This window comes from Balaenoptera physalus, assembly GCF_965194825.1.
Source record: "Balaenoptera physalus genome assembly, chromosome: X".
Lineage (NCBI taxonomy): Eukaryota > Metazoa > Chordata > Mammalia > Artiodactyla > Balaenopteridae > Balaenoptera > Balaenoptera physalus.
Window position 1 is genome coordinate 9,375,081 of NC_138903.1, and position 22,843 is coordinate 9,397,923.

A 22,843-nucleotide genomic window follows, 5' to 3' on the forward strand; every position below is an offset into this window, starting at 1 on the left:
TTATTATTTTGGAGCTCTGTGCAGAATCGTCTTTTATACACATTGCTATTCCTTCTACATTTAGGATAAGTTAATGTGATGAGTTCCTGTGGCTCTTCAGTGGCTGGGTATAGAATATTATCAGGATGCTTTTGGCTGCAAGGAAGAGAATCCCCGCTGGGACTCACCACCATAAGTGCAAGATTGGGCATGTGCCTGGTCGATTGCATCTCTCCGGATGACTTCCTTCCAACCTCAATTTCAACCTCATCTCAATTGGCTGGTTTCTTTCATCATCATCAGATGGCTTCTAGTTGCTGTCTGAGCTTTCCGATCCTTATTTATGGCCAGTGGATATGAGGCGGGGTGGGAGGGGGAAGCCTCCCACAACCAATGGAAAATAAGTTTTCTCTTTAATCGATTTGGGCCAGTTTGGCATTAGGCCTGTGTCCTCACACCCCTCACCTTTTACATTCCCAGGAGAGTGCCTCGTGCTTAGATTAACCCAGACGAATCATTTGGAGAAAACTGCAGTGCCCACTAGAAAATTATATCACTAATTAATTTAAAAATCCCATCCTTAGCTGTCATTTCATTCAAGTATTTTTTCCTTCACTCTCTTAGGTTGGCATTTCAAATCTGGAGATGGTGGCTAGTGGAAAGGAAGAAGACAGGATTGGGGATCTTCATTTCTAGACTGATTCTCTGCATTGGGGGGGATTTGAACAATCACTTTAGGTCTATAAGCCTCACTTTCCATACATTCTCTTGAAGGTTCCTTTCTGACCAGAATTCTAGGTTTTATGTGGCCTATTTCTCTCACGTTCGATGGACTGGGTTATGCCATGTTTTATGCTGAAAAGTTTTAAGCTCAGGGAAAAGAATGTGGTTTGAAAACCTACTTCAAACTAGTTTTTACATAAAGTACATCAATGGATGCACTCTTTTTTTTTAACATCTTTATTGGAGTATAATTCCTTTACAATGGTGTGTTAGTTTCTGCTGTATAACAAAGTGAATCAGCTATACATATACATATATCCCCATGTCCCCTCCCTCTTGTGTCTCCCTCCTTCCCACCCTCCGTATCCCACCCCTCTAGGTGGTCACAAAGCACCGAGCTGATCTCCCTGAGTGGATGCACTCTTAAAAGACTACATTTCAGATAATTCCTGGTTAATCAGTGCTTTCCTTTTCCTCTATAGAATGCGCTGGCTTAGAAACAACCCAAAAGTCCATCAACTGATGACTGGACAAACAAATTGTCGTCCATCCATACAATGGAATCTTATTCAGCCATAAAAAGGAAGGAAACACTGATATACGCTACAATGTGGATGAATCTTGAAAACATTATGCTAAGCAATACAAAGGGCCAAATATGGTATGATTCCATTTATAGAAATGTCTAGAATAGGTAAATCTATAGAGGCAGAAAGTAGATTAGTGGTTGCCACAGTTGGGGTGAGAGAGGAACGGGGAGTGACTACTAATGGGTGTAGGGTTTTCTTTCAGGGGTGATGAAAATGTTCTAAAATTGATGGTTGCAAAACTGTGTGACTAGATTGGAAACCACTGAATTGTACACTTTAAATGTGTGAAGTGTCTGGTATATACTTATAGCTCAATAAATCTACTTGAAAAAAAGGAAAACAATGTGCTGGCTGATCCCTACAGCTAACAGATCCCCCTCTGCTCCTATTAACCGAGTAGTCAGTCTACCAAGAGTCAGTAACTTAATTATTTTAATTAAGCAAAACAAAAGACGATGCATAAACCAAGTCTGTACATACTAAGGAGTGATTAAGAAGGGTTTAAAGGAGAATCACTAAAAATACTGCCATGAAACTGGAAAGCATTGGGGAAATACTGTAAACATCCAGAAAAATTCTTTGCTCACTGCTTCGCAGTGGTTTCTTCACTTTGCTGCAAAGAAACTGGAAGTGGGATGTCAGACGATGGCTGCGGATGAGCTAAGAAGGGGGAGGTGGGCTGCTGGCCCTCCTGCACCCAGAGAAAGAAACAGCCTCGGCTCCACGTTGGAAGCTTAGCAAATGGTGTCCGTTTATGTGCTTTCAGTTAAAACGTAAGGCAAACTCATTTTATGATTTCCTGTTTCATCTGACTTAAAAAAATATGATTCGATACTGTTCTGACAAAGTATTGCATTAGGGCAGCATTTTGGATCTTGCTGCCTTTCCCCACTCCACCTCTCCCCATTCCGTGGTTTCCCCAGCTAGATGCTCTTCAAAACTGTGTGTAGATCAGAATCCCCTGGAGGGCTTGTTAAAAGGCAGATTGCTGGGCCCTCCCGCCAGGGGTCCTGATTCAGTAGGTGCCGAGAGAATTGGCATTCCGAGAGCCTGCCCGGGAGATGCTGGTGCTGATCCCAGGGCCAGGGTGCGAGCTTCGCGTTCCTCCTGCATCCTTCAAATCCTCTGCACTTCCACACGCTCCATCTTTGCGATGCATTGACAACTGCCACGTATTTACACAGCCGTGGGTCAAAGTTCCAAGTAGGAAACGTGAAAGCAAATGTTACATGCAAACGCCACTTGTCCAATGTTGCTTATTCCCAAGTCGTCCTTGAAGTCCTCCCGCCCCCCTCAGTTCTAAATGTTGCAGAATTCCACCTTTGTCTTGTTTTAATAACGAAAACCTTTCCTTTGAAAGTTCATCTCACATCGCTTTGGTAGGTGATGATGGGGGCGGGGGAAGGTGACAGTGGGGTGAAGACAATGCCCACTCATCGGGGACACAGAAAACCCCTCTGATACTGGGTACTTCTTCTATGTGAATCGTGGTCTCAAAAGGCAAACGCTTTCCTGGTGGCCGCTCCCCTGAGCTGCAGAGGTGTTCTGGGTTGTCTCTGCTCCTTGAGCTTTGTTCACCATATTCGCATGCAAGGGCGTAACAAAGTGCCACAAACAGAGTGGTTTAAACACCAGAAATGTATTCCCTCCCAGTTCTGGAAGCTACAAGTAAGATCAAAATGTTGACAGAGCTGTGCCCCCTCCGAAGGTGCTAGAAGGTCTGTTCTGGGCCTCTCTCCCAGGTTCTGGCAGTTCTTGGCTTGTGGTAGCAGAACTCCAGTCTTCACAAGGCGTTCTCCCTGGGTATGTGTCTGTCTCTGCGTCCAAACTTCCCCCTTTTTATTAAGGCAACAGTCATACTAGATTAGGGCCCACCCTAATGACCTCGTCTTAAGTTGATCGTCTGCAAAGACCCTCTTTCCAAATAAGGTCACTCACAGGTACTGGGGGTTAGGACTTCAACATCTTTTCGGTGGGGGACACAATTCAACCCATAACGTTCGTGTTTGCAGAATGGCTGTGAACAACCTCACCGGGGCCAGGCCAGCTTGCCTCTCCGGCATCTGAGCTCTGTCACTGCTGAATTGCTTCTTTGTTTGCACACTTTGCTCGGCAGTGACATTGCAAACCAGCACTGCCTTGGTCCCTAGCACGTCTTTGCCCTTCTGCCAAGCTCAGCTGTGCTCACAGCCACAATGGCATCCGCCCCTCCAGATGGGATAAGCGGCTGATGGAGGCCAGCGGGGAGAGCAAGGCAACCAGCTCACCTCCTGCGAAGCAACAGGAAGGAAAACCAACCAGGCGACTCATCTGCCCTCAGGTTCCCCTCATGACTGAGTTTCCCAAGCAGATTCTGGACCCAGATCCTTGGTCTTTGACCAAGTAAAGTGATCTTACTTTAAGAGGACTCTGAACACTGAGTTGCCATGTTTCTTTCCTGCATGAATAAGCGTGTTTCTAATTCCTTCTCTAATTCATTTTGCCCGTGTGGAGAAGACCAGTCAGAATCCCAGACTTGGCATAAAGATGGTTTTAAGCTGAAGACATTTGAGATTCAACAGATGCAGAAAAAAGCCTTCCTGAGCTTCCCTTATCTGACTAAAAGCAACTTCTGGGAAATGAAGCTACCATAAATCCCCTCTCTGGGGGAGTTTTATGGTCCTGATGGAGACAGAAAGACTGATCATACCTGTATAGACAACCATTATCAAAAACTTTCTTATCTCCTGTCTGCTCTCCTAAAAACCCGTTTGTTTTTCTTAAATAAACCTATTTGTTTTTCCCTTAGAAGCTGTTTCTCCCCACTCCTTTTTCCCTGCTAGGTTAGGTCTATAAACCTTTAACTATTTAAGGAGCCAGATAATTCTTCTGTTGGTTCCTGTATGCATATGAAATAAACCCTTTTCTCCTGTTAAAGTGCCTTTTGTTTAACTGGTGATTAAACACCTACACCCTCTAAGCAAACGTGGGCATCTTGTTTTAAGGAAACAAGAAACAGCTTTGCTCCCCCTAGTGGACAACGGAAGGTTCGGTCCAAACAGCGGGTCCGCACACTTGGATGGCCCGCCCCCAAGTCCTGGTTCTGCTACCTTCCAGCTATGCGACCTTGGGCAACCCATTTGATGTCACTCTGAGTCTTCTGTGCCCCCTGGAAAATGAGGATAGTCATGGTTCCCGTCTACCGCTTGTGGGGGATGAAATGAGTTAATACGAGTGAAACAGACCAGAGCAGGTGTCGTTAATGTTAGCTCATCGTACCTGCATTTCGCAGCAGAGGGCTCCAATTTCTTTTTTCTAAAGTGATCTCACATGGGACATCAATTATACTGCCAGTTGTTAAATACGTGTTGTATGGCTGCCGCAACCCTAGGTATTTTCTCACTTAACCCTCAGAACAATCCTGGGAGTTGGGTGTTATTATGCTTCGACTACTCTGAGAAAATGGAGAATTAGCCAGTTAAAGTAACTGGTACCCAGCTAATGAATGATAAAGCCGGTAGTCAAGCTGTGTTCTCTCTGACCCTGAAGCCCACACTTCGAAACGTCACTGTTTCTTCAGTCATTAAATACTTATTGAGCACCAACCAGGAACCATGGAAATACACATCTGCTTCTCACGTTTACTCTTAAAGTTTAAATCTTAGGAGTGAAAAGGTGATGCATCACAGGCCACTCGCCCGCCCTCTTTGTCCCCTACAGTACAGAGCTGCAGCGATGTGTCTTTGTGGGGCAAAGCTGGTTAGGAGACAGTGTCTCTGTGCTTGCCATCAGCTTCTCCCCAGACTGTCTCCTCCTTTCTTGAAAAACCTTTTTATCTGGAAAATAAGGTCCTACCTTTGTACTTGCCAGAAGGTGGACGGCCTTGTACTTTTTCTCCACTGCGTGGTAAACTGCTCGATCGTATTCATACGCATACGTTCAGCCAACATTTACCAAACACCAACTCTATGTCCGGTCTCTGCCCAGTCCTGGGGACATAGTCCCCGGCGTCAGGGACAGAGTGGGAATGACCTACAGACAAAAATGTACGGCCGTACCCATAATGCACAGCGATGCTTGTTAACATGGTCACCTGCGCCAAATGCCAGAATAAGCGGCGATTCAGCGTGTTTCCGGGAGGGGAGGAGTCAAGCTAATTTTACAAGAAAATTAGCATTTGGCTGAATAGGAAGAACAAGGAAGAGCATTCGAGGCCCTTGGGACAGAGGCAGGAAAGCGTGTCCTGTCCGTGGGAATGGGGAGTTTTCTGCACGTGGCCAGAGTATGGGGAGAGATGAGATGCAGACGGCAGATCGAGACCAGATTGTGAAGCGTTTTGACGTCATCATGAAGGATGTGGACCTTGTCCTCTAGGCCAGAGGGAAGAGCTGGCCCCGATGTTGTTTAAGCAGGGACGCGCCTACGACAAAATGAGTCAACAAGCCTGGGATCCCAGGGAGGCTGCAGGCGAGACTCCCTGGACGGAGAGGTGGGTAGGGGCTGGAGACCACGTGGCTCCACGTGGAAGTCGAGGCTGCAGTTGGTCGTTCAGGGCTGTTGAGGCACCGTGGGGCATTCGGTGTAGATGTCAAGCAGGCTGTTGGGGACCTAGTGGCTAGCAAGTCTGCAGATCAGGGTGGCCACACTTAGCAAATAGATGCTCCGTTCAACTGGAACGTCAGATAAACAGCAAATCCTTTTGTAATATTTGTGTGTCCCATGCAGTATCTGGGACAACGACTCTTTTAAAAGTGTAAGTATATCCCAAATGGTACCTGAGATACACTAAATTAAGATTAGTCATTTATCTGACACTCCAGTTGAACTGGGCTTCCTGTATCTTATCTGGCGACCCTACCTGAGAGGTACCAAGGTGGCGCGCTCTGGATCTTGGCCCCTTTCCCTACCATGCCAGGATGTGGAGCTTTTATTACTAAACCTGGGATGGCCCAGGCAGACTGGGATGAGTCTGAGTTGCTCACTCAAGGCTGAACAGATGTTGGTCAAATTGAATTGAGAGAATTTTCTGACCCTTCTGAAACTTCTGGGGGCCTTCGGTTGGGGCTGGTGCTGTGTGCACCGTGAGGAACCGCAGACCACGCCAGGCCAGGGGTCCACACCCCAGAGACCACTGTCTGCAGCTCCACATCTTCACGATGTCATCCGCTGTCTTGACCGTGCCAATGAATTCCAACCTTTATTGGAATTTTCCTGTGGTTTGGATTTTTTCTCCAGAAGAATATTTGCTACTGATTTAGTCCTGTTTTAAAATTCTGTCCGGTCGAAATGTTGTCCTGTTTTCATCTCTGTGTGACTCTTCCTCAGTCATTTCCTTTCTTCTCAGTTCACTTGAGTCCACCTCCTGCAGTTTGCTTATCAGAGCGACATACACCACAGGCCTGGACTGGGTCCTGACATCTCCTTAGATTTAATCCCAATGCTGTTTCTCTGTCAAGCAGATGTGTATTAAAATGTGCATAAGAAAAGAAGCAAGCTGGGCTTATTTAGAAATTTCTTCAATTTGCACACACTCCATTGGTAGAAGAGATTTTTTTTTTCTATAAAAACCCACAACAAACGTATGTTAATAGCTTCTCAGATCAAGACAGATTCCTGTTTGGCCATTTCTGCCATCATTCTGCCCCATTGCCAGAGACACAAAAACGGTGATTGAGTATTCAAAGATGCAGAGACATCTGTGGCACGTTGGAGCTTTTTTCTTGATTGTAGGATCTCTTTGCTCCCAGGAATGAGTGACTACAACAGCCTGTTAAATGGTTTTGTCCAAATTGAAAGAGTTTGCTTTTTTTTTTTCTTGTCAGGTATTATAACATTTACAAGGTGTTAGAAATGACTCCAACTTCGACTCAGGTCTTTACGGCTTGTGTGTGTGTTTTAAAACAGCTTATTTTCAGGCATAGAAAACAAACGTATGGACACCAAGGGGGAAAAGGGGGGGGTGGGATGAATTGGGAGATTGGGATCGACATATATACATATATACACTATTGATACTATGTATAAACTATGTATAAAATAGATAACTAAGGAGAACCTACTGTACAGCTCAGGGAATTCTACTCAATGCTCTGTGGTGACCTAAATGGGAAGGAAATCCAAAAAAAGAGGGGCTATACGTATATGTATAGCTGATTCACTTTGCTGTACGGTAGAAACTAACAACATTGTAATATACTCCAATAAAAATTAATTTAAAGAAACAGCTTATTTTCAATGTGATAAAGGCATCTGAGAAACAAGTTTTCACTCACTAAGCCAAAGATAGGGCCACTGGGCTTAAACCATCTAAAGAGAAAGGGAGAGTGAATACTGTTCATTACATGTACATACTTGGGCATAAACAGGCACAGCACACACACACACACCACAATTTAATTGTATAAAAAAAATTCTGAGCCATGTTTTCTGGACTATTTTAGATCTATTAATAGATAGACATACTTTACCTTTTGTGACACAGACGTCAACCTCAGGGCCATTTGATCTGGCAGTTTAAAAAATAGGACTATTAGCGCAAGAACCTGGTGGGGGGGGGGTCCCATATATCAGGCAGTTGAGTCCAGAAAGGAGACAGAGAACTGGCCAGACTGGTGTCAAATTCAAAGCCAAGAAAACACAGAGTCAGCGGGAGGAGGAAGAGAAGGGGTGGCACAGGAAAGCAACCTGTGGTCCACAGGCAGACAGCGTTTGCTCTGGGTCTTGTTGGCAACTTTGGGCTGTGTGTGGGCAGCCAGGAGGAACCAGAGGCCGGCAGGCGAATCCCTCCCGAGTCCCTGCCAGTGGCAGAAGTGCTGGACCCAATGACAGAGCTTGAAGATATCCTCATCATTCCCCCGATAAGAGGCATCAGATAGCATTTTTAGACTTCATTATTTCAGCCCTGAAGCAAAAGGAGCATCTAAGGCCTATAGTGTAGATGGAATTTACAAGGATTGTGTTGGGCAACACCTGTCCAGCAGGTGGGAAACCTGAGTTCCCATCCTGGAGCAAACCACTTCCTCATCGACAATTGAGTTTCAAATGAGTGACAATCAGCCTTCACTTGCTTCAGTGTTACCGGGTTACGTCCCCAAGCCACCTGATATTTTTTACTAGCTCTTTAGCTGTGTATGTATAGTACTGCCATTATTTATTACACTTGGACTTGGGGATAGGGAAGTGTAGGTTTGGAATGGGGTGCGAGTTCATTCACTAGATTTAATGCCAGGGAACGAAGGCTTTGCTTAACTTTTTATTCATTATGGCACAAATAAGAACTTTAGGAAACACCACTGAAAATGTCATTGCCAATATGAAAATTAAGAGTAGCATGTTTTATAAAAAAAAAAAAACTCTTTTTCTATAATACACATTCCCTTATGAAGTGAAAACAAAATTTCATAAAATACTGAAGCGAATTGCCACCTGCTGGTCAAAAATTGTTTTGCAGTTGAAAAACTTCAAATTTACTACTGAACTATGGTAGGAACATTTTACACTACACATAAAATTACCAAAGAAAACATTTCCTCAGCCTTTGGCACAATGTAAATACAGAGCTTGATTTTTTTCCAAATATGATTTACTTTACAAAGCACTGCATATAATTTGGTTAATACTGATTATGGGGCAAAAGGAAAAACCATGTTCTGTAATTTGAATACTCTCTTTTGATCCTTAAACACTTTATAGTTGGATTCCAGTCTGCAGTTTTGAAAAATACATAAAAATCGTACATTATAAATATATATTATATATGGTCTATATAAAATTGAATTTGACCTAAAATGGGAAGGACAACTTCTTAATTATTCTTTCTTTGTCAGGCACGGCCTTTCTCTCTGAATTCTTTCTAAACAGATTCTAAAAATATATTCCATAATGTACCAAATTTAATATTTTCCTTAAAACATATTCAATATGAAAAAGCTTTCAGTGACTATATTTTTTTGTATCTCACTACTATAGAAAAATATGGCTTCTCATATTCTGTTTTATTTTGTTTGTTAGTGTTTTCCTTAGGCATCGAAGGAAGGGCTGTCCCCAGTTAAAAAGCTATGGCCAAAGCACAGAAACCCGCTTGTGCGTATTCTAGAACACTCTATAGAATCTCATTACTTAGAATAAGTGATTAAAAAATGTGTTCCTTCTGTTTTCTGTGAATATAACATATAGGATTATCATACATAATCTGTTACAGAATATACAAGAGTCAAAACTGAAGACACATAAATACAATTAAGCTATACCGAAGCGAGAGTTTTATCTTATACAGAGCCAATGTGAATAGCTTTTAGATTGGATACGAGCATCCATTTCTGTTTTTGTTTTTTCTGAAGGCTGGCTATGCAATAGAATCTTATCATAAATGGCCAGGGTCCTAGTGCTCTATATCTTTAAGTGAACTGACTTTTCTCGTGTTATTTTTTTTTAAAGTGTAAAAGAAGAAAAGCAAGTAAGTGCCCAATTGTCCAACACCCACTTTTTCCCCTGCTGAGTGGGACGTGAGGGCGGAGCGTGGAGGACTCGTCTCATACCAGCGTTTCCGGGAGGGCATCGGGGTTGTCGGTGGATAAGAGCTCCCAGATCTGCCACCGCTCCCTCTGCCAGTCGAGCCAGTTGGGTTCCCCCAAGGTCTTACTGTTCTGATCGCTGGCGGGACCGGGGTAGGCGCTGCTCGCTTTCTGCTGGGCGGCCTGATGCTCCCGCTCGGCTCTCTGGCTTCCCTCTTCCGAAGCTGTTCCGGAGCCTCCTTCTGGCCTCTGGGGCCTCCACAGCGGCGGCTCCGCGGGCTGGTGGGCCGACGCTAGGGCCTGCTTCCCTGGACCAGGATACGGAGGAGGAGGCCTCTTGTCACCGTGCCTGGCACCCTCTGCAGGTCTCTGGTGCAGAGGCTTGGCTCTCCTCTGCGGCCAGGCCACCTCCGGCTCGCGCTCGGCGAGGTCTTCGGCGCTGCTCAGCGTCCAGCACGGCTCCGGCCTTGGCCTTGGCGCGCGCCTCCCGCCCCCGCCGCCCTGCATGGGGGGCGTGCTGCAGACGCGGGCCACGGGGGCGTGCGCCCTGCACTCGGCGGTGGCGCTCGCGGTCTGAGTCCTGCCAGTGGCCTGCGCACTGCCGTCCAGTTCCATGGGGCTCCCCTGCCACCGGGGCCAGTTTGGGGACAGGTTCCCTTGAGAAAGAGAACACGGCCCCGGTCGGAGGGAGCTGCTTTCAAAAATGTCTCCGTAGGAACCTGGGAGCCGGAGAGAAGGACGAGAAATGGAATTGGTTTGTAGAACCCCTGTCGGGATGCCCTGTTATTTCTTTCCTACTGCCAATTTCAAAAACTAAAAAAAGTGCGGACACGCTTAGTTGTTGTTGCCTAAAGTAGAAGACTTCCTAGTAAGGGACGTGAGCAGTGCTTTCTGATTACTGGCACAATTCGTGAAGCAGCTCCAAAGCCAGATGCCTGGACTCCGACAGGTTAGCTGTCAAATGCAACCAGATAGTCCTTGGCCCTAATTGATGTTTTAGGAAAGCGCCCTTCTGCGTGGTTAGGAAAACTTTTCTGGACCTAGAAGGTGAAAGGAACATTCCCTTCCTGTTCAGTGCAACTTGCAATCCAGAGGAGACACAAATAATGCTTCCATGTTTCTATTGTGTCAATTAAAGCTGTAGGAATAATGAAATGAATCAAAAATGCCTCATTTGGTGCCAGAAGATAATGAAGACAGCAGCCGCTGTGTATATTCCACCACCACCACTGTGGGAGAGACTGGCTCGTTGTTCACCAAATCGTCCCCTTTCCTTCCTGGATGACGTTTCCCAGCCTCCCTTGCAGTTAGGAGGGCCACATAAATGAGGTCTGGCTAACACACGTGCAGAGGTGTGACGTGAGCCATTTCTAGGCCTGGTCTAGTAAACAAACAAACAAACAAACAAAAAACCCCCAAATGCACGCCTAGTCTTTCCTGCTTGCTCCCTTCCTTTAACTTGTAGCCCAGGATGGAGGAACCATGGAAGACTCCAAAGCCTCTGAGGATGGGGGAGCCACCGGCTAGATGGAACTTGAGCCCCTGAGTGACTCTGCACAATCCACAGTGAACTGGGTGCCGAGGGAGAAATCAACCTGTGAGAGGTTAAGCCACTGACGTTTAGGGGGTGTTTCTTACAGCAGTTAGCCTTCCCTAACTGATACAACTTTCCTCAGGAAATTGAAAGGAGAGCAAAACACTGCGTTTCACAAGCAAATGAGGCCTTTTTCCTATGGATTTGCCCTGTCCTCTCGTTTCTGGGAAAGGGAGCAGATCATTTTGGGGAGAGCGGGGCATATAAGCATTTACATAGGGACAGATCAGAGTTGAAACAGCGAAGGAAAACAGAGCAGAATATCGTGGAATAGTTCATCCTTGGGGGAAAAGGCAGTAAAGCACTTCATGGGATACAATGAGATGTAGTTAGATAATGGATCAGTACTCAAGTACTCAAACTGGATTAGAGGCCATTAAATTAAAAATGTACCATGCTTTAAAAATGTAATATGGGAGGTATTACAAAACAATGAGAAAGGGAACATATACACACACGCACACACACATATACATACATACACACACATTTGGGAGAAACAATAAAACAAAACAATTTACACACTTCATGCAATATATTAACATATATTCCAGATGGATTAAAGAATTAAGGGTTAAAATAATGGAATACTATGAAAGGGAAAAGTGCATAGACGACTGACTCTCCAATGCTTAAGTAAAAGTAAAGATTAATTTTGCAAAATAATTCACAACAAAAGAGAGTGATAGACTTACCTATGTAAAACATTAAAAAAATTTCAGATATCCAAAAAGGGGAAAAAAATGCAAGGGATAATGATATCAGTGGCAAACAAAGTGGACAAAGGGTTAACATCTTTATGATAGGAAGAGTTTGTAAGAATCAATTTTAAAAACACTAGCATACACAAATAGCCAATGACATAACTGATAATCAGTGGGGGAAATTCAGCTGATTAATAGAAAAATGAAAAAATACTGGTGAGAAAGAAAGGCAAATGAAAATAATAAATACAATTTTGTTCTTTAAAGAAGCCAAAACGCAAACCCAGTGATTTGCAATACCAATGAGGTTAAAGTGACACGGACAGTACAGTGAAATGGCACTGCCATCTACAGCTTATGGAGCATAAGCCAACGCATCTTCTATGGAATGTGAAGTGACTGTACCTCTGAATTCTTGAAAAGGTTCATCATTTTTGACCCACTTTCCTATTCTGTTTTTTTGTTTGTTTTGTTTTTGTTTTTGCTGCACCACGCGGCTTGTGGGATCTTAGTTCCCCAACCAGGGATTGAACCCAGGCCCTCAGCAGTAGAAGCTTGGAGTCCTAACCACTGGACCACCAGGGAAGTCCCCCACTTTACTATTCTGGATTTGTAACTGGCTTTCTGAAATTTTGTGTATTTGTTAATAACTTAAAATACCAAAAAAAAAAAGGTACATAAAAGAGGTCCCTGACATCATAACTTATTACAACATCAATAATAAATGGAAACAACTCATTGTCCCAGCATTGGGCTATAAACTACAAATATGCATCTGGAATACTACATGGCTCTTAACAATAATAATGGAAAATAACTGTAGAATGGACGGTAAACAAATCATATAAAGGTACACAGAGAGAATGATTGTAACTATCTTTAAAAACTCTTGCAAATGAAATGAAATGAATAAAGTCAAAGACTGATGTACTTTGGTGGAAAGGATAAGTACAGCTTTACCCCTTTTTCTCTGTTTCCAGCATTTTCCAAATAATATTTGACAAGCATGTAATACGATGATAGTAAGGTGAAAATGAAAGGAAATTAACTTAAAAAGTAAATGAGATAACAGTTTAAAAAAATTATGCTTCACCTGTCATTCCTGGGTCTTTGGATCCACTTTTTAATGTTGAATGCCAAGTTCCCCAGATATTGAAAGCCTCCTCTGCCATATCTAGGAAGAAGTGTATAAAAAAGGTATGTAACTCACAATCAAACTGAAGAGCAAAAAATCAATAAATATGTTTATAACATCTCTTTTGCTCAAAGTACTATATTCAAGATTGTGATGGATAAAAGACAGAATACGATGCAGACCTGCCTTTTAAGATGCTTATTCCATTTGAGATTTACAAAAAGCCTCTTTCTCTATGATGGCTGTGGTAGACAGAATAAGGACTCCCACAAAGATGTCCGTGTCATGATCCCCAGAACCTGTAAAGATGTTATATTCAAAAGGGACTCTGCAGGTGTGCTTAAGTTACGGATTTTAAGATGAGGAGATGATCCTGGATTATCCGTGCGAGCCCGATGTAATCACAAGGGTCTTTATAAGAGGGAGGCAAGATAGAAGATGCTACGTTGCTGGCTTTAAAGATGGAGGAAGGGGCCAGGAACCAAAGAATGCAGGCAGCCTCTGGAAGCTGGAAAAGGCAAGGAAACAGATTGTTCCCTAGAGTCTCCGGAAGGAACACAGCCCTGTGGACCCATTTTAGATTTCTGATGTCCAGAACTGTATGATAATAAATTTGTGTGTTGTTTTAAACCACTAAGTTTGTGGTTTTGTTACGGCAGCAATAGGAAACGAGTAGAATTGTGATGGGTGGCAATAGCTCTGACCGCATTAACATAGAGACAGAGGAATAGTTATAGTTTCTTTATCTGGTGGCAACAGAGTCAGTCCTGCATGTATTTATTCATACATCCCCTTAGTCTGTCTGTAAATATTTACAGCCTAACGCACTATCTTAGGTGTTTTCACCATCTCATTTAATCCTCACTACAATGATGCCACGTGATAATAATGACTATTTCTAGAAGCAAACATCTACTGGATGCTTCCCTGTGTTCTGCAGTTCATATGCATTCTCTCATTTAATCCTGAAGAGATGACCCTGAATCCATTTTACAGATGAGGCAAGTACTTTCGCATTTTAAAAATAAATCTTATGCCTGATGGGAACATGGGTTACTGTTTTCATTGTAAATTAAAAAAAAATTTTTGACACGAATATTTGTAAAATTAAAAAAAAAACTGCTGTGATTAAAAACACCAAAAAAAAAAAAAAGCCCATTCAGAGTGGCTCTTCAGATTAAACTATAAATTTGAGATAAAATAGTAAGAATTTGTACTGTGTCCTCCAATTATTACTTTAAAAGTGTCCTGGTGAGTCCTGACCCTGAGGAATTACTCTGTGGAGGGAGAGAACAGAACCAAACATTCGGTGGTCAAATGAATTTGAGAAAAGCTGCAACCCATACCCTCCCTCCCATTGTGGAAACTCATGGTGCCCACTAGCACTTTAAAGAGTTTGAGAACTTGTACAGCAGAAAGACCATTAGCTTGGTTAACCCAATATTTCCCAAATGTATTTGTGACCATGGAAACCTTATTCTGCCTAAAGACGTCATCTCCCATGGAGACCTCTTTGGAACATGCCAGCTTGTTATATAATAAGTTCAGCTTGTTCTCTTTATAAAAGTTAACAGCAATGGTTCGGTGACATCTTAGCCTAACAAATATGCACCCAAACCCACAGGCCAGGACACATACAGTTCCTCGGATGCTGGAGCAGAAAAGTCAGCTGGGAATGTCAGGGGCTGTCAGAGCTTGAGACTGCTTCCCAGCTAGCTGGGTCTGCGGGGACTCAGAGTCGGTGTTTGGCAGGTCCTCAGTAAATGCTCATTGAATTAGAGAAACGTGAAATGGTGAAGGGATGGAGAGAAGGTCCAAAGCGCCCACATCAGGCCACATGCAATCAAAGTCACTGGTGGAGTTACCTTTCCCAAGCTTTGGTCCAGGAGAACTCTCCCTCGACTTCGAAGATGGCAAGTGGCCCACCCGCACATACTGCTCTGGCCCTTTGTAAAGCTTCTCTGAGCCCCCCGGGGCCACGTCCTCTTGCATAGCCAGCAGGGAGCGCTCGGACAGCACTGGGGAGTTGTTGTCATAAGGGGAGAGGTCTCCGCTGGAGGCCTTGTTGGAATCTGTGGACGAATGCCTTCCTCCCACGGAAAAGGAAACTTCCGACCTCAGCATGTCAGGGCTTCTGGCACAAGGAGACAATTACAGGTGCGTGAGTGTGTTAACAATGAGTGACCAGATTCAAACAATCCGACGGTTTCACACAGGACAGGAGAAGAATGCATGGACACGGGCTGAAACAAAAAGAGCTTCTGAGCAAGGTTCCAAGACTCCTGTGTCAATAAGGTGAAAGCGTTTCTATGAAATGGCCAGCAGATGGCAGTAAAACCCAACAGATGTTACAGGAAACAGCAAGGCGAAGCGGGGCGGGAGAGGGATCCCTGTCTTCTCCAAGGTGCATCACTGAAATGCCTGTTGGATCAATCCCTGTTTCCATTTAAAAATTAAAGTCTGCTGCTCGCTATCTGTTAAGTAGGGGAAAACTGTAGATAACTCTTTTACTTTCCTCAATATCCTGAATTAAAAATAATTCAGATAAAACTATGATTGAAACTTTACACGTAGTTCATTATGGCTTTACGGACACCTTTTCTCCCCGCACCCAAATACTTATTGTAAGTGAATCCATCCTTCCTGAGGACGAGGACAACGACGACGATGATGATGATGACGACGATGATGCTGGTGGGAGTAACTGTTTCATGGTTAAAACGGTGGCGAAAAGGATAAATATATGACCATCACTAGAGTCCATTGTATTTAAATACACCTAAAAAGATTCTCCAAGGCACTAGTGCTTTTACAAATTGATATAAAACGTACTAATTAGCATATCCATTAAGGTTTATGTGTGCATGAGTTGTCACAGCAACAGAAATAACAGTGAAAACAGTGAGCGGAACAGGACGATGAGAACATCAGACATGACAGGAGTGTTGGAAGTCTTACCTGGGAACATCTGTATTTTCTACCTTCCTCAAAACAGTGGCCCTGACATCTTAAAGGGAAATGATCACAGATTGATTAAAAGTTCCCAAACCTGCTTCTGTTCCCCCCGCGCTCCCCCACTTCACTTCTCTTTACTTGTCTTTGCTTTCTTTTGGTTTAATTTTTCAAAACAAATCCTTAGTGATCTTAAAGAAGGTCAACCCATGCCTGAGCAAGCCTTTCCTCACCAAAGGGTTCTGTGCGTGCAACACGGAGGAAGGACGCTTTCAGGGGGTCTAGCTTCACGGAGGTCTCCAGCAGGGGTTAGTCCCAGGGGAAAGCATCTCAGCAGCTGTGACACGCTTTCCCTGTCACCGAGGCAGCCAGAGGCCCAAGCACTTTTTGCTGAGGGAATTTCTTACCCACATGGAATAAATAGTCCTTTCCTTGCCTCCTCTTTAAACCGATGACTGATAACCTTATGGGAAAGAGCCAGAGGACAACCACGAGGATGGTTTTCCAGAAACTTTAGGCCTCCGATGAATGAAGGAAATATAAAAGGAACTTACTACTTCTGCTGGAAAGTGGGGGGAAAAATGATTTAACCTCCGCTATTTAATTAAAGGGGGAACCCTCCCTAATTCTAGTGGAGGGAACACAAAACAAAACAAATGGACACTTGTCTGTCGTCATGGGGTTCGACTCTCGTTGAGGATGCTTTACTATGAAAATGAGAAAATACGAACGTGTTGAATTGGTAGCACCACAGAGCTCAGCTCAGAATCAGGGTCCTACATTCTGACCAGGGCTAGAAATCAAATTGCTGGGCTAATTTCAGTTGTTTTCCCTGTTAAGTTGACATTTTTCCATTCATTAATGAAAATGTCTTATGTCTACTCGGCAAGAATAAGTCATAGTGTTATATCGATAAGAGTGGGCACATAAAGCCTTATTTTATGGGCTGTTTTAAAGAGAGTCAAGTCAATTCACTTGCCAAAACAAAATAACTATCAGGGCTTCGACTGCTTTTTGGCCACTTTACAATAGGAGGAAAGTTTTGGAAAGGTCGTATTGTAGCTCATGGAGACCACAATAGTTCGGTCGCATAGCTTGCCCTTCTGTCTTACAAAACATATAGAAGAGCATATATTGAGCAAAGTATGATAAGCTGCAGATTCAGCCAACAGTTATGTGCATAAAGAAAAACACCTCATGAAATAAATTTCTTGAACATCTCAGTACTAGGGACATTTGGGTTTCTCCCAGGCAAGCAGGTTATTTTTACCTACTTGGAGGTAAAAATTATTTTTCCACATAGAACCACGGGTCATGAAATAAAGATTGTATCTCTCTTTGCAATGACCGCTAAAAGGCTCTGAGGAACCGGGGCTCCACTCGAGTTGGCGTATTGGAGCTTGTATGATATTGGAGCTTGTGTGAAGCCTTTGTGTGTTTCACACCCCAACTTCATCTTACCTTATCACTCTTTCCACTGCTTTCCTTCCCCTGGTCTTTCAAATTACTTACTATGATATTGTTCCGCTTTACATATTTTTGCGAGCTGCTTCAATACATTGTTTTTGGACTGGTGTACAGACAGGGAAATCAAGTCCATGTCGCTGGGGGTATTAAAAAGGCAGCATGCTTCATGAGAGCATTCACTTTGGTTAACACAAAACAGAGAACAATAACAGCAATAACGAAAGTAACTGAAGCTGTCACATTGTTTTTTCCTCCATGATCATGGCTGTGATTGGATCTGGTCCAGCAGAGGTGAGAGAGGAGGAGGTGGAGCGCCACTGTCCCCTTCCTCTGTCCTTTGGGCTGACTCTGCAAAACCTCACTCAGCGGTTCTGATGCGGCCGCATCGCTACCACCTGGGAAATGCATTACTTGTTGGGAATGCAAATTCTCAAGCTCCATTCTGGACCTCCTGCCAAGACTGGCCACCATATGCAGGGCCCAGGGCAAAATGAACATGCGGGGCCCTAAGATTAAAAAATGATTAGAATTTCAAGATGGTGACAGCAGATCACTAAGCCAAATGGGTGCTGCTTCTGAGTACAGGGTTCAGCCCATGAAGCTGGCTTGGCCGATTGAAAGGGAACCTCTGGGGGCAGGGCTTTAAGAGCCCTGCAGGTAATTTTGATGCTTGGGGAAGTTTGAGAACCCCAGATACCAAGCCTTCCCTCAACCCAGAGATGTGACCGTGGGCTATGGATCTACTAAGAGTCAAATCAGGAGGGAAACCACAGATAGTGGCCAAAACCTCAGCCCTGGCTGGCAGCGGGGGTAAATGTGGTGGTCCTGACCTTGAGGTGGCTGGCGCCACAGCTGAGTAGAGGAGAGTGTGCCCATCCCAGCCAGCTCCGGTCTGCAGGATCCGGATAACTGAATGTTGTTTGGTTATGGATCAGAACGTGTTAAGGGGGTGGGGTGGGGCAGGAGGGGCCAACCTGCCTTTCTCTGCTCTTCTGTGTCATTCTCCTAAGTCAAGCCACCAAAGTCACCACAGCTGCGGCCCAATCGGGGGAGAAACGAGGAGGTGGCTAGAGCTAATCCCTGGAGGTAGAGGTGAATGAAGCCGACACAGACCGCGAACCTCCTCAGCGTGGCTGGGGTCACAGCCAGGGACACGGGCAGGTGGGGACACCCCATGAGAGGTGATACCTCTTTTCCCAGCCAGCGTACTTGCCCGTGGAAGTGGATACTGATTGAGTGCCCATGGCAAACAGCTTGTGGTATATACACTCATGTGAAGTAACCCCTTGGCCTGAGAGAAGCACAAAAGTTGCTAGTTATATAGAGTCCATTATGTGGCAGAGATTGTATTAAGCTACTGTTAACAACTCTCCTTGTTTCTGATCACAGGTCTAGAGACGAGCCAAAGAAATGAGGAGATATCAAAATTACATGTCTTTCTAGCAGTACCGGCATTAGGGGTCGAGACTCCTAAAACTTATTTCATAAATACTATTCAAAATGCTTAAAAATCAATAGTAAAATGCTTGTTTTATGCTTAGAGTTGGTGGCCCTTTTATATGTTTAAAGTATTTCCTATTTACCATTTTATTTTCTCGGCAGAGGTCAATAAGATGGTGGCCAAATGTGCCTAAGAACCCATGCCCAAGAATTGTCTTTCCACACGACAGCCCACCAATTAATAAACAAAATAAACAAAATAAAACTCCTCAGAACTCTCACTGTAACATTATCAGTTCAGAGTTTTAAAAAATTTCAGTGTCATTCCATCGCTTTATCATTAAATCAATTGGAAACAAATCCAGGACCCTCCCTCTGGAAAATGAGACAAGCAGCCACCCACGTCTTCTCTAAGATTTGCCTCTAAAATGATTCTACTCTAGGAAGACAATTTGAAGTTCAACACTCCAAGTAAAGGCAATAAAATATTCATGCATTTATCTAAAATATTTATTCTAACCAGTGATTCACTAGATGAGAAATCGTTTAGAAGCACAAAATGTTCCCTCTTTCTATGTCTTGGAATTTCATGGATTTGAGTGGCTACACCGCCAGTTGACAAGGGTTTGCTTCCATGAATGGAGAGCTTTCCCATGAGACCTGAAAGCCCCGGGACCATCCACAGCATGCATGGCCAGTCTCAGCCAACCAAACAAGCATGAGATGGACGCGGAGAGCGAATCACTTTCTCACCCTTAGCTGGTCCCTCCAGGTCAGGGTGTAAACACGCTGGCAGGGTACTGTGGGCAGGCCTGTACTGCAGCCGGAAGCACAGAACTTGTTCTGTGGATAAACGGAAAACTCCGGTTCAATCACCGGAAGTGGCCAGCCCAGACCCTCACTGAGCAACCCCAGTGAGAAACACCTTTGGGGGTTTCGAACTTGCATTGGCTCCATGCTTGGCTTAGCCATGAACTGATAAACCTCAGTCTGTTGGAACTCAAAGCACATAGCCATCTCGGACACTATTAACAGTACCAGGAAAGGAATCCACTGCCACAGTAGCTCTGGACTTACGGAAGATTTCCACGTTCATCATGCTCAGTTCTGCAAAGCATCCCTTATGCAGAATCCTAGGGACAGATGCACCCTGCTCCGAAGAGAAGCTGGCATGGATCCAAACGCCCACCAGGAGATAAAGGCAGCACCCTGGACGTTAGAATTCGCCCAGGTCTTTTAACATTTTTTGATATTTTGCTCATCAGAGATTTTTGGTGTTAACTTTGATTTTTAAAAAATACTACACTTCAATATTGTTCATTTTGATGACCGTTTTAACACACCCTTAAAATCTGCACCTCACTCCCCTCACCCTAGTTCCTGCCCTGCCATGATCCTGTACTTCTGTTCTGTTGCAAATGCCTGCGTTTAACATACTTTGTCCTCTTTGACTCCATTCTCATCCCCTATTACCTTACATCCCTAAATCAAGGGGGAGGGTCTATTTTAAGTATCTTTGAAGAAAAGAGCACACAATTCTAATAAATATACCAGACAAGCAATTAAAAAACTGGAAGTCTTTCATTGTTAGTAATATAAATCTCTTCTAATCTCCTCTCGGCATTCCATTTTAGTTGAAGCCAAAAATGTAAGTAGACAAGCACAAGAAAAAATAATGAATCCTCCTCTCACTCCCCCAATTCTGTTGTCGCACATGAAGAAGGGAAAAGACTCAAATCAAAACATTAAATTCCCAAATATCACTAAGTGTTTCATCTTTCAAAACAGAAATGTTGATGAATACGTTCTTGTTCTTGGTTTGACACTCTTTTGAAAACTTACTTGTCCACCCCAGATAAAATCTTGTGCAGTTTCCACGTGGGGCCCAGCAATCTAAAACCTTATTTAGGTATGTGAACTGATGGCAAAGAACAGAAGCTTCAGGAAAAAAATCAAAGGGTCGGAAGAGAATAATGAGGCAGCTCGTGCATATCACTGCACTTATGATACTCATTTTAGAAGCTACTGTTGCTTCCCACTCTGTGGTCTTCCTGCAAATCCTTTCCATTCTTACCTTTTATAGCCCTTGTAGCTGAGTTTTCACTAAATAAGGTCTTCGAAACAAGAATTCTGTCCCTTCCCATCGCGCCACAGATTTCCCTTCAGAAATCTACCTGGCCTGGTGCGAGCAGGTCATGTTCCCAACTTCAGTGCCTTTCACCCTCACCCCTCTGTCTGTCCCAGAACTACGCCATCATCCTGATGCCAATTAGATCAGGTGAGCTTTGCCTTTCAAGACAGTGCCACAACTTAACGTGGATGGGTTCTCTCGTGCCATATTGCCTTCATAGGTTGCTATCTCATGGACAGCAAGGTAGAATCTAGTGACACCCAAGTTTTTGCTAAGTAGTTGTAAATGAACAGAATGGTGAAATTCCAAGTAATGTGATAATAATCACTAACAAGTACTAAGCATTTATTTAAAAACCAGATTCTATTCTAATAGCAGAACAACTCCATGAAGTTAGTGTGACTTTTTATCTCTAGTTTACAGATGAGGAAACTGAGACAGAGAGAGATGAATTTATTTACCCAAGACCGCACAGCCAATAGCAGTGGAACTGGAATTTGGACTCAGGCAACCTGGCTCTGAATCCAAAGCTCATAACCAGCACGTTATATCATAGACGGATGTGCTATTGATGGATAATTGACATGTCAGTGTGGCCAGCACTGTCTGGCATTTGGGGTACTATAATTTGTCACCACTGTATTCTGTCATTACCATGATCTATCATCACTGTAATTCTTTGCCGCTGCTTCTTGATTTAAGCACCGCTGCTAAGCTTGCTATTTAAGGGCTTCTGCCCTCTGTGCTGGCCAGCCTCTTTATCGTGTCCCCAGCCAGCTGACATATTTACTTTTATGACCAGGCCCTGATTCAAGCTCCCCAAACATCCAGGCCTATTGACAACCTCTCCAGCCTACAAAGTTCCCTGCAAATCCTTGCTCTTCTCAGAAGATATCGAAACTCCACGTGGATCTATGGTCTGGAGCGCTGGTTCCCTTCTTTGTCAACACAAAGACCCCTTTGGAATGTAACAAATCACCTACCTCAAGTCCCCGGATGACAGTAAATATGTAGTATCTAATGGGGCAGCTCTCAGCTGGCAGTTCTTAGCCTGGCTGCTTGTGAGAAACACAGGGGAGCTTTTAAAAATCCCAGTGTCCAGACTGCACCCCGGAATAAATGAATCCAAATCTCTAGGGGGGGTGCCCAGGCGGAGCGGTTCTTCAAGCTCCCCAAGGGATTCGAACGGGAGGCAAGGCTGAGAACCAGGGGCTCAGCACATATCATCTTCACCCTTGTAGGCCTCCTTCAACAAGTCTGCAAGTTCTTAAAGATGTAAGCATTTATACGGAGACTGGATAAACAACAAAGTCCTACTGTAGAGCACAGGGAACTGTATTCAGTGTCCTGTGATAAACCACAATGGGAAAGAATATCAAAACTGAATGTACATATATATATGTATAAATGAGTCATTGCTGTGCAGCAGAAATGAACAAAACATTGTAAATCAACTATACTTCAATAAAATAAACATTGAAAAAAGAAAAGAATATGCCTTGAGATTTTAAGCGTTTGCTGCTCAAAGCTTGGATCATGGCCCGGCAGCATCACAGCACCATTTGGGGGCTTGTTAGAAATGCAGTTTCTCAGACTCCCTCCCCTAGACCTACTGATTCAGAAAAAAACATTTTAA

The 22,843-nt window shown here is 43.9% G+C and overlaps 1 protein-coding gene across 12 annotated transcripts in view; it reads right to left on the reverse strand.

Annotated features, from left to right (window-relative positions):
• Positions 1-8,510: 8,510 nt before the first annotated feature.
• Positions 8,511-22,843, reverse strand: part of ARHGAP6 (Rho GTPase activating protein 6) — a 497,891-nt gene continuing 483,558 nt past the window's right edge. For 11 of the 12 annotated variants that reach the window (XM_082446997.1, XM_082447004.1, XM_082447003.1 and 8 more), the window contains 3 exons: positions 15,083-15,351; positions 13,176-13,256; positions 8,511-10,503 (listed from right to left, as the gene is read on the reverse strand). In XM_082446997.1, coding sequence (XP_082303123.1) covers positions 9,803-10,503; positions 13,176-13,256; positions 15,083-15,351 — 1,051 coding nt within the window. In that variant the 3' untranslated portion in view covers positions 8,511-9,802. The remainder of the gene's footprint in view (positions 10,504-13,175; positions 13,257-15,082; positions 15,352-22,843) is intronic. The other variant, XM_082447001.1, reaches the window with a different exon arrangement.